Source organism: Acinonyx jubatus, chromosome F2, assembly GCF_027475565.1.
Source record: "Acinonyx jubatus isolate Ajub_Pintada_27869175 chromosome F2, VMU_Ajub_asm_v1.0, whole genome shotgun sequence".
Lineage (NCBI taxonomy): Eukaryota > Metazoa > Chordata > Mammalia > Carnivora > Felidae > Acinonyx > Acinonyx jubatus.
The window spans coordinates 1630448-1644998 of NC_069394.1; the positions used below are offsets into that span (position 1 = coordinate 1630448).

Genomic DNA, 14551 nt, shown 5'->3' on the forward strand with positions numbered 1-14551 from the left:
ACCGAGGCGGGGCTAAGGCGGGGCAGGAAAGGGGATAGGCGGAGCCTGGGCGGACGTAGGGCGCGGGGGAGGGGGAGATGGGCGGAGCCTGGGCGGGGCCTAGATGAAATAGAGTTGGGGGCGGAGTCGGGAGGTTCCAAAGCCGGCCGGGAGCGGACCGGGGCGGGGCTGGGGCCTGTCCGAAGCCGGCCGGGGGCGGACCGGGGCGGGGCCCAGGGGCGGGGAGGGTCCAAAGCCGGCCGGGGGCGGACCGGGGCGGGGCTGGGGCCGGTCCAAAGCAGGCCGGGGGCGGGCTGGGGCGGGGCCTCCTGCGGGGATGTCAGGCCTGGCTGGCAGTTTCTGGAGGCCGCAGAGGGGCATTCCGGCGTGGTCACTGCGGGGCGCCCGTCCGGTCGCGCCTTCAGACCCAGGGAAGAGCTGGCGAGCGGCCGCGGGTGAGTCCTGGGCGCAGCGGAGGCTCAGCGTGCTGAAGGTCACGGTTTAGGTTATCCCGAAACCTCCCCCACTCTGCTTGGGACCGCAGTCTTCGGGGCGGGGCTCGCGGGCAAGGGGCGGGAAGCGGAGCAGCCAGGCCAGTCCTCCCTCCGCCGCACCCTGAGGGTGACTCTTGGGAACTGGGTTGACGGGTTGGTTTGCTGTTCTCCGGAGGGGCGGAGGCTTGGCCCTCTGGGACGGGACGCTGGGCCCCGAGAATCCCCGCAGGGGGAGGGGAGGGAAGTCGTAGTCCAGACTCCCCCCACCCCCCCAGCCAGAGGTTGGACGTGTCCATCCCGAGCACCATGTAGGGACAGGGAAGTTCCTCCTGCTCTCCTGCCCGCGTGGACGCCCCAAGCGCATTTCCCCACAGGCTGATCAGAGCCTGTTCCTGCCAGGAGCTCCCGCCGGGCCAGGACTCAGACCTGAAGCCCAAGTAAGACTGGGCTCCGGAGGTCTTCCCGGGAGAGCGGCCCCCGCCTCGGCCCTGAAAGTAGCGGAAGTGGGGGACCCACGCAAGGACACCCCAGGGGCAAAGCAGAGGGGAAGCAGTGAGGAGAGGCCCACCCTGGGGCCTAGTGGTGCCCTGGCCGCTCACCTGTACTCAGGGCCCTCGGTGAGGAGGAGCTGTGTGGCAGGCTCGGTGGGGCCCCTGCATGAACCCTCCTCCTCGCACCACCCCTTCAGCCTGCACCACAGATCTGTTTGTAGACACCAGTCTCTCCACTTGGACTGTCCCCCCGCCCCCCGCCTCCTTCTCTTTTTGTGTCCCCGTCTTCAGGAAACCTTCCCACCAGCACCCCTGCCCGGGTCCCCTTGGGTGACCACCCTCTTTTGTCCTCCTCTGTGCAGGGCCACAGTGCCTCCAGTAAACCAAGAGCCGGGGAGGGCAGGGGGCTGTCTGACCCGCTCTGTGCCCCGCCCCTGACCCAGCCTGAGTTGAAATCAAGGACCAGCTGCCATTCAACTCCCCACTGCCACTCTGTCCTCTCGCCTCCATCCATGGCGCCCCTGCTCACCCTGTTCCTCATGGCCCTGGTGGGCCTCCCTCTGGGTAAGATGGAGAAGAGACAGATGGACAGACCCTTGTTGGGGGCAGGATGGCTGGGAGTGGGGAAGGAGGCCAGGCTTCCTAAAAACCACCTCTGCCTCCAGCTGTGCCGGGGGGAGGGGATGGGACCTGGGGCCTGCCGGGCTGGAGGAGGGGCCTCCCCCCTGTTGTGCGACCCCCATCCAGCTCCCACCCCATCCCCCGGCCCCCAGCCCAGGCTCTGGACTGCCACGTGTGCGCCTACAACGGCGAGAACTGTTTCAATCCCATGCGCTGCCCGGCCATGGTCACCTACTGCATGACCACACGCACTTGTGAGTCACTGGGGTGTCCCCGGGGAGCAGGAGGGGGTGTTCTGCCTGCCCCTAGGAGCGGCGGGGCGGGGGGGGAGGGGGGGACTGAGGAGGGAGGCCCCACCTGCCCTGGGGTTCTTTCTGGGAGCACCTGGCTGAGGGAGAGCCTGCCCTAAAGGCCCTGCATGTCAGAGTCGGGCCAACGTGGGGTCCTAGCCCAGCTCCCCCATGCAGACTACACACCGACCAGGATGAAGGTGAGCAAGTCGTGTGTGCCCAGCTGCTTCGAGACCGTGTACGACGGTTACTCCAAACATGCCTCCACCACATCTTGCTGCCAGTATGACCTCTGCAACAGCGCTGGCCTCGCCGTGCCGGGGGCCCTGGCCCTGGCCCCCATCCTCCTGGCTACTGTCTGGGGTCTGCTCTAAATCCCTGCCCCCCACCAAGACCCACTCAAGGACGGAGTTCTGAGAGGCACAGCCCTACCTTTTCACCCTGCGTCCCCCACCCACCTGGTGCCCTCCCCCCAGCCACACCCGGGACCGTCAGCTTCAGGACTCGTCAGCTTCAGGACTCAGGGACTCGCGGCCTGGGGCCTCCTCCCAGACCAGGACTTTCATTCTCAAAAGGTTGATGTGGGACCAGCCCTCCCAAAGTTGTCTGGCCTTGGTGGGAGAGCTCGCCCCTCCTCTGCCCAAGGAGAGGGGTGTCTGGCAAAATGTGCTGCTCAGTTGGGGTTCTCAGTTGGCTGAGGAACACTGATTTGAGGGGAGACTTGGCCCACCTTCCTGGCAGCTGCCGCAGTCTGCCCAGTAAGGGTGCGGAGGGGTGGGGGACAGTAGGGACCCAGGATGGGTGGGGGGCACCCTAGGAAGAAGGGCTTTCTGGAGGCGCACGAGGGCTGTCTCTGTGGGCATGCGAGGAAGGCCTTTGTCCCTGTCAGCCGTCCCAGGGAGTAGTGCAGGGAAGTCCTGTGTCTCCAGGCGGCCCTGGGCAGGGGAGGGGGCGGGCCCGTCCTGAAGAGAGCCCTGAGGCCCCCAGCCCCAGAAGCCTGGTGAGAGGTTCTTCCCCTTCTTGCCAGGCCAAACCCTTGACCTGCCGCATGCCCCACCCTGGCCTGACACTGCAGGCACTTGGCAGGGCAGGCAGGCTATATTTGGTGGAGCCTGAGAGCTGACCGGGGGCTATTTTTGGCAAGGAGAAGGTGGGGCCAAACAGCTTGGCCTTTCAGCCCTCTCCTGCCCCTTCACGGAGTGGGTTGAGCAGCAGCACGCATCCCGGTTGGCCTGGGGTGGAGGGGTGAGTGGGGCAGGGCGGGGGGGCGGTGGGGGGGGGCGTGTTCCTAAGAAGAGAAAGAGGAGGTCGGGGACAGAGGCTGGAGGAGGCAGGGTCTGAGATTCAGATGACCAGGCTCCCTCCAGAATCCCGGAAGTCCCTCTGCACCTTCCAATCCAAAGGACCACTGTCCACACCCACTCGTGGCTGGTCCCCACCTGCTCTGGCCCGAGGGCCTGGCTGAATGAGAGCCGGTGAGCCGGCCCCGGCCCAGAGGCTGAGCCCACCAGCCTGAGGGTCTCCATGGGACCCTTCACCCTCTGACTGCCCAAGGGGAGAAAGAGAAGTCCTCTCCGGGCTAAAGAGCTCCTTCCTTGATTTGGGGAATGGTCTCCAGGTGCCCCCAACCCAGTGGGGTATTGGGGACTCTCGGGGGCCCAAGAATTGGCATTATTAAAGGGTACCCAGCCTAGGTGAACCCCATCTCTGGCCTGGTTTAGGAAACAAGAGTCACCCAGCAACAACAATCCTGGATAAGGGTGGCCCAGGAAACATTGGCCCTCCTTCCAGTGAAGTCAGACTGGACATGCGACATTGTGGCCCAGGTCACACGGGGCCTGAGCGTCCTTACCTAACCAGTGTCCCCAGCTCAGCATCTCTGGAGGGGCCCAGGAGTCCCTTCAAAGCTAGTTGGGCCCAAGTTGGCAGCATTACAACAAATGCCTGTGTGGTGGGACAGTCCCCGGGACTCAGAAGCCCTTGCTCCGAAGCATGGCCCTGATCGGGGAGCCTGTGCTAGAGATTCAGCCTGGAGAGCTCCAAGCTGTGATTCCAGATCTCAAGGGATCAGGATACCCTAGGAGAGCCTGGGCCAGCCTGGGTAGGGGTCCTCAGGCCGACCTGGTTGGACCTCCCAGAAGGTCTGGGAAGATGGGTCTCATCCTGGGCCAAGAGGCAGGAAGGAGCTGTACCCCAAGGAGTGTGAGGTCAAGAGCTCAGCCCCCACAGGAGACTTGGGTGTCTCCTCCCCCCGAGGACCGATCCTGTGTGAGCCCTTCCCTGGGGAGGCTGGGAGCAAGCCAGACCGCCGCCCTGAGCTCCCACAGATCCAACGAACCCCCGGGAGTGGTCAGCCTCCTGGAAGTGACAGCACTGCCCCCACAGAGCTGGCTGGAGGGCCAGCACAGGCCTCTGGATGTGGAAGGGGTGGACATGGGCCTCCAGCCCTAGCCAGCCTTGACCTCCTGACTCAGTGGGAGAGCCTTGGGAGCCGTCGTTATATCACTTGTGTAAGACCTTTGTCCTGGGCCAGCTGGCATCATAGGCCAGAGCTGGGAGGGGCACGGGGTCAGTCCTCCCTCCTCCATCACAGTGGGGATGAAGTTAGAGCCTCACGTGTCCCCCTGTGGGCTCCGGGGTCACTGAGAGCAGGGATCCAGCGAGCTGGGCTTGCCATGGTATGGGGGTGCCCACACCTGCCCTCTGCACCCCTCTGCCCATGCTCTGCCACGACCTGGTCCAAGGCCAACACCCACAACATCGCACCAGGTCCCCCAGGACCATGCCACCCCCTCCACCGCCACAGACAGGGCTCTGCCTGGCCTGGATGTCTCTGAAACCCAGCACAGAGCCCCCGGAAAGCCCTCAACCAATACTGGGCCAGGCCCCCAGTGGGAAATGCCAGTGGGGATGTCGCCGACGAGGATGCTAACCCACATCTGTCTGGTTTCCCTGTGGTCGTGGCTCTGAGCGCTCCACGACCACCCTGCAAGGTGGAAGCCATTATCGTGCCCCCTTTGCAGGTGAGGAAACTGAGGCACGGAGCAATGATGTGGCGGCCCGCCTGGCAGGCTGGCTGGCCACCTCGCCCGACCCCCACAGGCCCGCCCCACTGCGCACTGTCTTCTCCCAGCAGCTGGGAGCTTGAGAGGGCGAAGCCCAGGAGGTGGGTTTGTAAACGGAAAACAATCTTAGCCTGTGAAGTCATTACAAGAGTTTAGGGTCAGGAAAGCTTCGCAGGAGAAAAGTGGAACCAGAGATCTGAGAAGCCGTGAGGACCAGCGGCAGGGCGACCGGCCCGCCGTCTGTGTCCCGGGCCGTGGGCTGGCGTCGCCGACGGGGGAGAGCGCAGGGGCGCCAACGTGACTCCAGGATCCTTCCGACAGAATCGAGCACCCCCTGGGTGTGAATAGATGCTCGGGCTCCTCAGAGGTCTTTGTGGCGTCTCAAAGCGGCCTGGGGGTCCCTCGTGCTGGCTGTGCTGTGCCCCCTCCTGTGGCTGTTTTGTGCCTTGTCCTGGGGCACAGCTGAGAAGCTGGGGCTGTGGGTGCTCACCTAGAGACACCGGCCCTGCGCGGAGAGAAGGCGTCAGGAAGGTGTGCGTCCAGGGCTGAGGTGCCCTGCTGGGCGGGGGGCAGGGGGCGGCACCAACCGCGTCGTCATCCCCTTTACAGCGGCCGGTTTGTTCGGTGAGCGTGTATGTTGTTCTTGCTTCTAAACCTCTGGAAAGGGTACAAAGAAAGGGAGAGGCCTCTTTCTGCCTCGTGCCCTCTCAGTGCGTTTTGTTAGCTCCCACCACTGAACTTGCCGGGAGTTCCCCGTTCACATCTCTGAGCCTCCGTTGTCTCACTGATAAAATGGGAACGACCGTCCCCGCCGAGCTGAGGCCTCGTGGGGGTTAACGAGGCTGTGGGTGTAAGTGACCAGCACACAGGAGGCCTCAGACGGACAGATGGATGGGTTGACGGGTGGCGTCCCTTCCCTTCGTCACACTTCCCAGGCCGTGTCCCTGTCAGACGCTAATGCTAACTCCTAGCCGTGACCTTGACCTTGACCCTGACCCTGACCGGCACAAGCATCCGCCTTCCCCCCAGAGCTCCCTCCTCTGCTTACACTCTGCACCCGAGGGGTCCTCTCCGTATCTCACGGAGTGAGTGAATAAATGGATGAATAAATGTGTCTGCCCTGCTCTCTGTCCTCACCAGCCACCTTGGTCTGAGCTCAGGTCCACCTTTTGGGTCTGGCATGGCTGGTCACGCCGGCTCTGTCTGTCCCAGACTCCTGTTCACCCTGGCTCATCCAGTCGACGTCGGAGCCCGGACGGACGCAGGCAAGGGGACGACCCGCGGGAGGGGACCAAGCAGGACGGGAAGGAGGCGGGCCCAGCAACTCACCCAGCCCACCCTTTGAGAGGGGCCCCTAGAGAACGCTGGTGGGGGGGGGTGGGACCCCAGGAACCCACCTAGCACCCCAGTCTTCTGGCTCCTTCTCCATCCCTCCAGCCCCCAGCCCTAAGGAGCCCACCAGCTAGAGGGGTGGACAGAAGCCACCCGGGAGCCAGAGCAGATGCACGGGGATCCCCGCATGGTGGGGCCAGCTCCCCACGGACAGCCACCTGCACTGCCCCCGTGGTGCCCCAGCCCCGACAGCTCTTAGCAGAGCGGTGTGGCTTGTGGGTCACCCTGGCATGTCTGGCTGCTGTCGGGTGTCACCGTCACGGGACCCTTTCAAATACCCTTCTGCTCTCCCCCCACCGTGGGGGAAAAGAGCCGCAGGTCTTGGGCCCTGCGGCGTGACCACGGCAGCGAACGTGAGCCCTCAGCACTCTGGCCGGGCGGGCGGCTCCCAGCTGCCACTCGTGGGCAGAGGCCCACCGGACAGGCGGCCGGCTGAGGAGGCGCATGCTCCGGCCCTTCGGAGGGAAGCTGGTCACCTGACACCCCGGGGGCAGCGCTGGCCAGGGCTCCGGCCCGGCCGGCCTCGGCTTCCTCGGCGTGTCTAGGGGGAGGGGTGACCCTCCCGCGGGACACGAGAGGCCGCGTGCTGCCTGTGCCTCCTTGCCGGGTGGGCTGGCGTGATCCCCGCCCTACGACCGGAATTATCCTACCTGCTGGACAGGGAACGGTTGATGCGGTAAACTGGGCTCGCCCTCCAGCCTGGGGGCCGGGTGGCCCAGCGCCGCGTGGGCCCCAGCCTGGCTCCGTGGCTGAGTCAGCTGGCAGGCGAGTCAGACGGCGGAGCCCAGCTGGTGCAGGGTGGGAGCGGCAGGTATAAGATGCCAGCCTGGCTGCCCGGGGCACCAGCCTCTCTCCGGGACACCATGCGGCTGCTCCTCGGGCTCCTGCTGGCTGCCGCCCTGAGCCTGGAGCTCGGTGAGTCCCGGGTGCCGCCTCCACCCCCCACCATTGCTCTAAGCCGGTCCCCCGGCCTCAGCCACCACCGAGCCCCGGGATGTGGCTTCCTACCTCAGAGGACCCCGGTTCCTGCCCCCTTGACCCCCTTTTCTGGGGCACCGGCCCCGCCCCACCAGCCAGCTCCTACCCTCTGCCCGTGGGCAGCACCCGGTAGTTCCCCCGGCCCCTTCCGGGACCCACAGGCCCGTCAGCCGAGCCCCGAGCGCTGTCCTTGTGCCCTGTAAGAACCGCCCGCCTCTCTGTGCCCTGCCCCAGCTCGACACCCCTCCCCCGCCGACCTCCCCCACAGGCCTCTCCAACTCAGCAGCGATCCCCCCCCCCCCCCACACTGAGTCTGACGGCCCTCCTCCCTGGCGGGCACTGTCTCCTGGGCCCACCCTCTCCGGGCCCCCTCCTAAGTCCCTCCTGCTGGGACCCCGGCCTCCGCTCCCTCGCTCTGGCTTCCATCTGGGTCCAGTCACCTCACTCGGGCCATTTCCGCACTCGGCTGGGCCCACCTCCGCCATCGCTGGCCCCGGCTGGTCGGCTCCAGGCCCTTCGGGCCGGATGCCTGCCTCAGGGCTCCTTGGGGACATCTCCCTCAAATGGGGCTGTGCACACCCGGCCTCATCATCTTTCCTCCCGGCCGAGGTGGATGGCATCTCCGCTCACCCACCCAGATGCCCGAACGAACCCAGCTGGGCCCCTGACCCAACCCCGACCGGCCCCCGGCCCCCGGCCCCTCACCTGGCCAGGCCTCTGTTTCCACATCTGGGCTGGCACCCTCCTCGCGGCCATGGCCTTAAATGAGATGGACAGAGGGAGTGTCCGGACAGCCCCTGGCGTGGGCACAGGGCTCCACCCGCCACCCTCTGGGGTCTGCCAGTGTCTCTACCTGCTGGGACCCTCCCGACCATGCCCGGGCCCTGTGCAGGCCCTCTGTCCGGCGGGGAACGCATGTGAGGCTCGGGACCCGGGTCTCATCGATGGCCCCTAAGAACTGCTCCTGGGTCACCAGTGCCGACGGACAGAGGTTTGGGGACCTGAGCTCCACACGGGGAAAGTCTTTGTCACCGCCGGGACTAGGTCACGGTGGGGGGAGGGGGGGTCGGGTGGCATCTGGGAGGGGCCACCTACAGGCCCCTCCTCCCTCCCCTGGCTTAGCCCAGGTCCAGTGGATCACAGGAGCCCCACAGGCCACATCATCGTGGGCGCCCTCTCCCTGCTACCCCTGGGAAGCACACTCCCCCCAGTCCGCACGCCAGTCCCGGTTTAGAACCAACAGGGGCAGAGTGGGAGGTGTCCTGCCTGCTGCACCGATCGGGAGACGACACGAGCCCCCGGAAGCCTGCACACCTGGCCACCCTTCCCCCTCCCTCCGCCCTCCCTTCCCCCTTCCTTCCTTCCCTCCTTCCTTCCTTCCCTCCTTCCTTCCTCCTTCCCTTCCCCCTTCCTTCCTCCCCTCCTTCCTCCCTCCCTCCTTCCTTTCTTCCTCCCACCTTCCCTCCTTCCTTCCTCCCTCTTCCCTTCCTCCCTCCCTCCCTTCACCTTCCTTTCTTCCTACCTTCCTTCCTTGCCTCCTTCTTTCCTTTCCTCCTTCCTTCCTCCCTTCCTTCCTTCTTTCCTTTGTCCCTTCCTTCCTTCCTCCCTTCCTTCCTTCCTTCCTCCCTTCCCTCCTTCCTCCCTTTCTTCCCTCCTTCCTTCCTTCCCTCCTTCCTTCCTTCCCTCCTTCCTTCCTTCCTCCCCTCCTTCCTTCCCTCCTTCCTCCCTTCCTTCCTTCCCTCCTTTCTCCCTCCCTTCCTTCCTCCCTCTCTCCCTTCCCTCCTTCCTTCCTCCCTTCCTTCCCTCCTTCCTTCCTTCCTCCCTTTCTTCCCTCCTTCCTTCCTTCCCTCCTTCCTTCCTTCCTCCCTCCCCTCCTTCCTTCCTTCCCTCCTTCCTTCCTTCCTCCCCTCCTTCCTTCCTTCCTCCCCTCCTTCCTTCCTTCCTCCCCTCCTTCCTTCTTTTTTTCCCTCCTCCCTTTCTTCCCTCCTTCCTTCCTCCCTCTCTCCCTTCCTTTCCTTCCTTCCTTCCCTCCTTCCTTCCTTCCTCCCTCTCTCCCTTCCCTCCTTCCTTCCTTCCTCCCTCCTTTCTTCCTCCCTTCCTTCCTTCTTTCCTTCCTTCCTTCCTTCCTTCCTTTCCTTTTTCCTTCTTTCCCTCCCTCCACAAACTTCTCCTCAGTCCCACTAGGTACAGAGGAGGGGTGCTATGTGAGGGATGCTCTGGGTCAGAAGAGTGGGCGGAATGCCCGCTCCTGTCCGTCACATCGGAGGCAGCGGGGATGGGGAGCCAGCCCTGAGTGAGACCACGTGGGGGCAGGGACCCCATCACCAGGCTGGGGCAGAGGCATCAGCAGATCGTGGTGGGCGTGTCAGACGAGGAGCCATCAACTCTGCCCGGAACCGCAGGAGACCTCCCTAGCGGAGTGGCATATGAGCTGGGCCTGTTTTGCCGGAGAGCAGAAGGCACAGCATGGGCAGCGCAGGGAGGCATCTGGGGGTGGGGGGTGAGCAGAGGAGAGCAGGAGGCAGGAGCTGCTTCTCTCTCGCTGATGCCCTGGAGACCCAGACTGCCCGGGTCTGCCGGTGACACTCCCCTGTCTGTCCACTAGGTGGCGGCGTATGCAACGTACCACACCGTCCTCAGGCCTGATGTGAGGGTGGCTCCAAGCAGCTTTGCTGGGCTTTGGGACGGGAACCGTCACCTCTCTTGGTCACATGTGGGGTCTCGGATTGCTCTGTGGGGCTGGCGGGCGAGTCTAGGCTGACGGTGGGCGCCCCGCCATGGTGAACACGTCCTGTCTCTACCTCCGGCTCTGTGGCTCTGGGAGGGCGCCGCCCACAGCCACCGGGGGGCGGGGAAGGGAGCAGAGGGTGAGGCCGGGAGGGGGCCGGGAGCCCCTGCCCGGGTGTGCGTGCGAGTGCCCGTGCGTATGTGGTTTGGCTCAAGTGTGCCGTGCACCATCAGGGTCAAGGACCCGGGCCTGAAAGTGTGCCGACCCGGGGCAGAGCCAGGGCGATGGGGGGGCGAGGCCGGAAGGGCTGACCAGGGAGTGAGGGGGGCGGTGAGCGTGTTTTCCTGGACTCTGGTGCGAGCGTCCTGGGGCTCCGAGCCTGCACACGGTGCGTGGGGGCAGTGCGGGCCTTGCGGCTCGCCCCGCTGGCCCTGCGTTTGTGCCCAGATGCGCGGGCAGCCAGGGCAGGGCCGGGCGCCGTGGCTCGACCTCCTGCACAGAAGCTCAGGAACCAGAGAAGGGGGGGGGGGGACGGGAAGTGTGGGGAGGAGAGGGACAGAAAGACAGACAGCCAGGCAGGCAGAGCGGCTGTGGGGCCCCACGCAGTGCCCACGTGGGAGGGCAGAGCCGGCAGACATTTATGGAGTGAACTCAGTGTTCCAGAAGAATCTGTGATGGCCTCACAGAACAGAGCCATGCTGGCCTCCCTCCCGCCTCCCTCCGGCCCTTCCCTGCCCAGCACACCTGCCACCCTTGGTCCCCACTCCCCACGGAGGCTGGCAAGGCCCCGTGACTTTAGCCACTTGAACTAAGGTGCCGGTGGGCCTAAGGGGGCCTACCCAGGCCGCCCCCCCCAAGGTGAAAATGGGCACGGTCGCGTCTTGGGGAGCCCTCACCACCTTCCCTCCATCCCAAACTCCCTCAACTCTCAATTCCTTCAGGGTGCGGCCCTGCTCCGCTCCCCTGGGATGCCACAGAGCAAGCCCAGAGGACCCCATCCTGCCCCCACCCCGGGCCAGCGCTCTCCTGGCTGGGGGACTCAGAAGAGCGGCCTCCGGTCGTAGCACCCATCCAGTCGCGGTCCCAGGCCTGGCCCCCGCTTCCCGTGAAGAGCGCGGTCCCACAGGCTGGAGCCTCGGGACCTTGCCCGGCCCTGGGCTGATGCTTCGTACATGGTGACCTTCCCCCACCCCCCCATCTGGGAGGTCTTGAGGGCTCGGCACCCCAGGATGCGGGGCTAGGGCCCTGAGAATGACAGTGGGGTGCTGGGTAGGAGTAGCGGGTGCTATTAGGCAGGACTTGCCCACACCTGTGTCCCCGTCTGTCCATCCACCTGTCCCTCCGCCCGCGGCTGCAGCCCAAGCCTTGATGTGTCACCAGTGCAAGGACTTCGGAGGGTGCACTCGTGCGTTCAGATGTCCACGGAACTCCAACTACTGCGTCACCATCGCCACCCGTGAGTGGGGCACGTGTGGGGTGGGCCAGCCGTGGCCCCTTTGCCCAGAAGAGAGCCAGGCTCAGAGGGGGCGGAGCTGGTCCAGGCTCCCAGCAAGTCAGGAGCAGGGCGGGGGGAGCACCCCCTGGCCTCAGCCCCGGAGAGGGCCCGAGGGAGGGGGGCTGCGCTGGTGGCCGGTGGGGCAGGGGGCACGCAGTGCAGAGGCTCAGGGAGCCTTCCGTCCACCCCAGGGGTCCCCTTAAGCCTCATCGACCTGCCTATGGTGACCAAGTCGTGCCAGATCGGCTGCCCCGACGTCTCTACCCTGGGCCTCGGCCCCCACGTGTCCATTGTCTGCTGCCAGTACAGCCTCTGCAACCATGACTGAGCGCCCCTCCACCCGCAGCCGCTGCCCCTGCTCACAGAGCCGATGTCGCGCCCCGGCCCCCAGGCAGACCCTGCTCCACCCGCGGCTGAGATGGGGCCCCGGGGCCGAGGGGCGCTCCAGGAGCATCCCGGGCCGCGCAGGGGGGTCAGGGGGCCCAAGGGTGGCACTGCGTGGGTCTAAGGAAGGGGGAGGGGCCCTTGGCAGGGGGCGGGGACTTTGGGGGAAGCAGGGGAGAGGATGGAAGGGACAGAGCAGCCAGGTGAGAGGGTGAGGCTGGAATCAGCCCCCACCACAGGTGCACCCGCGCACACTAACCCACACCCCCACGTGCACACACACACCCATACACACGCACGCACACAGACACACACACTGGCACACTTTTAATCATGGCTCCCACCAGCCTCGGGCCGCAAAGTGGAGCACGGGCTCACCGCCCGGCCCTTTCCTTGTTCTTACCCCGGCCACGTTCTCCCACGTTCTTGAGAAGACGTGGAAAAGCCGGTGCAGTGCGGCGACAGCGTCCTAGCAGAGCGAGCGACCCCACACGGAGGCGCAAGGAGGGCCCTCGGCCCACGGGAGAGGCCCCTACGAGCCCCCAGGCGGGACTGACCGTGGCCACCACGGCGGTCACAGGCCGGAGGTGGGGAAGCTGACCCCGCGGGAGAAAACCACGCTGGCTCCCGGCCTCCGCTCCCCTCCTATCGAGAGGCGGTCCCACTGAACCCGAGCTTTAAATGTCAAAAGAGAGATAGTCAACACGATAGACGGCTCGGCATAGAAAATCAAGACGCGTTCTTCGAGCAGTTACACGCGGTCACAACACGCCCCACAACTCCATCCCCGGGGCACACACCCGGAGAGATGAACACTCACACGTTCACACCGCGCTCACGGCAGCGTCGTCACAAGAGCCAGACGGGGAAGCCGCGCCCAGCGCCTCAGCGGACGAGGGGACAGACACACTGGACTCCCCAGGCGCGGGGATGTTTCCAGAGGCACCGCCACGGCGGGGACGGGCCCCAGGACGTCAGGCTGAGGGAAAGAGGCCGGATGCAAAAGACCACCTCCTCTGTGAGTCCATTTCCACAAAATGCCCACAGCAGGCAAGTAGGCCAGGAGGCGGGTGGGTCCCTTTCTGAGGTGAGGAAAGTCTTACACTGACGGGGGGCGGTTGCACAAATCTGGGAGCACACCGAAAACGCTTGCAGTGGGTGAATCGCGTGCCATCAGAAGCGCATGCATTAAAAGCTCTTACAAATTAACAAGAGAAGGAGGATTTCGGAAACCAAAGCAAGATTGAAAATCCAGACTGAGAAAGAGTCATGATTCCACACAAATCTAAACAGAACGACACGAGGGGCTCCTGGGCGGCTCAGTCAGTCAAGCGTCCGACTTCAGCTCAGGTCATGATCTCGCGGTGCATGGGATCCAGCTCCGCGTCGGGCTCTGTGCCGACAGCTCGGAGCCTGGAGCCTGCTTCGGATTCTGTGTCTCCCTCTCTCTCTGCCCGTCCCCCGCTTGCCCTCTGTCTCTCTCTCTCTCAAAAATAAAGATTTAAAAAATTTTTTTAAATTAAAAAAAAAAAGAAAGGGACAACGTAAAAGCAAGTGGCACTTTAAATGCAGGGGAGAAACAGAGAGAAGCGGGAGGAGAGGGAAAGGCTGGAAGCCAGCCCCGTGCGCACCGTGCAGGGTGCTCCCCGGGGCAAGTCGGCCGCGTGCATGAAACTCTAAGATGCCCCAAGAATGTTGCTGAATGCTGGCCCCTGAAATGTCACCCAGACGCCTGTGGACGGGAGGGAGTGCCCGCCCCCACAGAGCCACCGCCTCCCGTGGTTGGTTTAAGGCAGGTGCCCCAACGTGGGGGCCCGCCGAGGGCTGGGTAAGCACCCGATAAGACCTTCAGGCTTCCCAGGCAGGGGTTCTGAGTCTGGAGGTACAACTGATGTCTAACGGTTTTCGTCGGAGAGCGGATGGGTCATTCCCCAATGCCTGCAATGGACAGTGGCCATTTGCCAGCTCTGCCTTCCTGCGAATCTCCTGGAAGGGTCAGTGGTGACGGAGAGCGGGGAGAAGAGAGCCTGACCAGGGGGGCAAGGAGCCCCGTGGCGCGGGGGGGACACGAAGGTTCCCAGCTCTGTGCCTCCGAGCACACGACCCACAGGGTGTGGCTGCAGTGGAAGGTCCCCGCCGCGGCGTGGACGCGTGCGGGTGCCTACCAGTACACGTGTGCCCACGCGTCAGGGCACCTCCCGCAGGGGCCTCAGGAAGGGCACGGCACCGAGGGTTCCGGGCCTGCCTTGCAGAGAATTGAACCCTGTGCACTCCCTTCACGGCGTAGAAACATCGGCTTACAGGGGAGCCGCTGAGCGGGAGCCTGGGCCAGGACACCCCCTGCCTTCCTGGGGCCCGAAGACACTGCCCAGAGGAGGTCACCCACAGGCAGGCCGGAGGGGAGGCCATGCCGTAGATGGGGCAACAGCAGAGGGGCCCTGGCTCCGGTCACACGCTCACCCTGACCCCGGTCACACCCTCAGCCCTGACCCTGGTGACACTCTGAGCCCCGACCCTGGTCACGCTCTGAGCCCCGACTCTGGTCACACCCTGAGCCCTGACACTGGTCACGCCCAGAACCCTGACCCCAGTCACACACCGGGCCCTGACCTGGAGGCATCCTAGACAGAGCCC

At 65.0% G+C, this 14551-nt stretch overlaps 2 protein-coding genes across 4 annotated transcripts; both read left to right on the plus strand.

Moving 5' to 3' along the window:
* The first annotated feature begins 283 nt into the window (after nt 1-283).
* On the plus strand, nt 284-2387 carry LYNX1 (Ly6/neurotoxin 1). Of its 3 annotated transcripts, XM_053208203.1 has the most exons (5): nt 288-434; nt 873-910; nt 1327-1528; nt 1738-1839; nt 2053-2387. In XM_053208203.1, the coding sequence occupies exons 1-5, from the start codon at nt 317-319 to the stop codon at nt 2247-2249; spliced, it is 657 nt and encodes a 218-aa protein (XP_053064178.1). In that variant the 5' UTR covers nt 288-316; the 3' UTR covers nt 2250-2387. The 3 variants fall into 3 exon arrangements, with proteins under 3 accessions (XP_026919551.1, XP_053064178.1, XP_026919552.1); XM_027063750.2 differs by lacking the exon at nt 873-910 and having other exon boundaries at nt 284-434; XM_027063751.2 differs by lacking the exons at nt 288-434; nt 873-910 and adding an exon at nt 925-1090.
* SLURP2 (secreted LY6/PLAUR domain containing 2) lies at nt 2387-12033 on the plus strand. Its single transcript, XM_027063755.2, has 3 exons — nt 2387-7247; nt 11396-11494; nt 11725-12033. The coding sequence occupies exons 1-3, from the start codon at nt 7151-7153 to the stop codon at nt 11859-11861; spliced, it is 333 nt and encodes a 110-aa protein (XP_026919556.1). The 5' UTR covers nt 2387-7150; the 3' UTR covers nt 11862-12033.
* Nucleotides 12034-14551: the final 2518 nt, after the last annotated feature.

Coding starts and splice junctions, on each gene's coding strand:
- SLURP2 (XM_027063755.2), top strand. CDS start 7,151: ATGCCAGCCTGGCTGCCCGGGGCACCAGCCTCTCTCCGGGACACCATG. Junction 7,248..11,395: donor CGCCCTGAGCCTGGAGCTCG/GTGAGTCCCGGG, acceptor CCGCGGCTGCAG/CCCAAGCCTTGATGTGTCAC. Junction 11,495..11,724: donor CTGCGTCACCATCGCCACCC/GTGAGTGGGGCA, acceptor CGTCCACCCCAG/GGGTCCCCTTAAGCCTCATC.
- LYNX1 (XM_053208203.1), top strand. CDS start 317: ATGTCAGGCCTGGCTGGCAGTTTCTGGAGGCCGCAGAGGGGCATTCCG. Junction 435..872: donor GAGCTGGCGAGCGGCCGCGG/GTGAGTCCTGGG, acceptor TGTTCCTGCCAG/GAGCTCCCGCCGGGCCAGGA. Junction 1,840..2,052: donor CTGCATGACCACACGCACTT/GTGAGTCACTGG, acceptor TCCCCCATGCAG/ACTACACACCGACCAGGATG.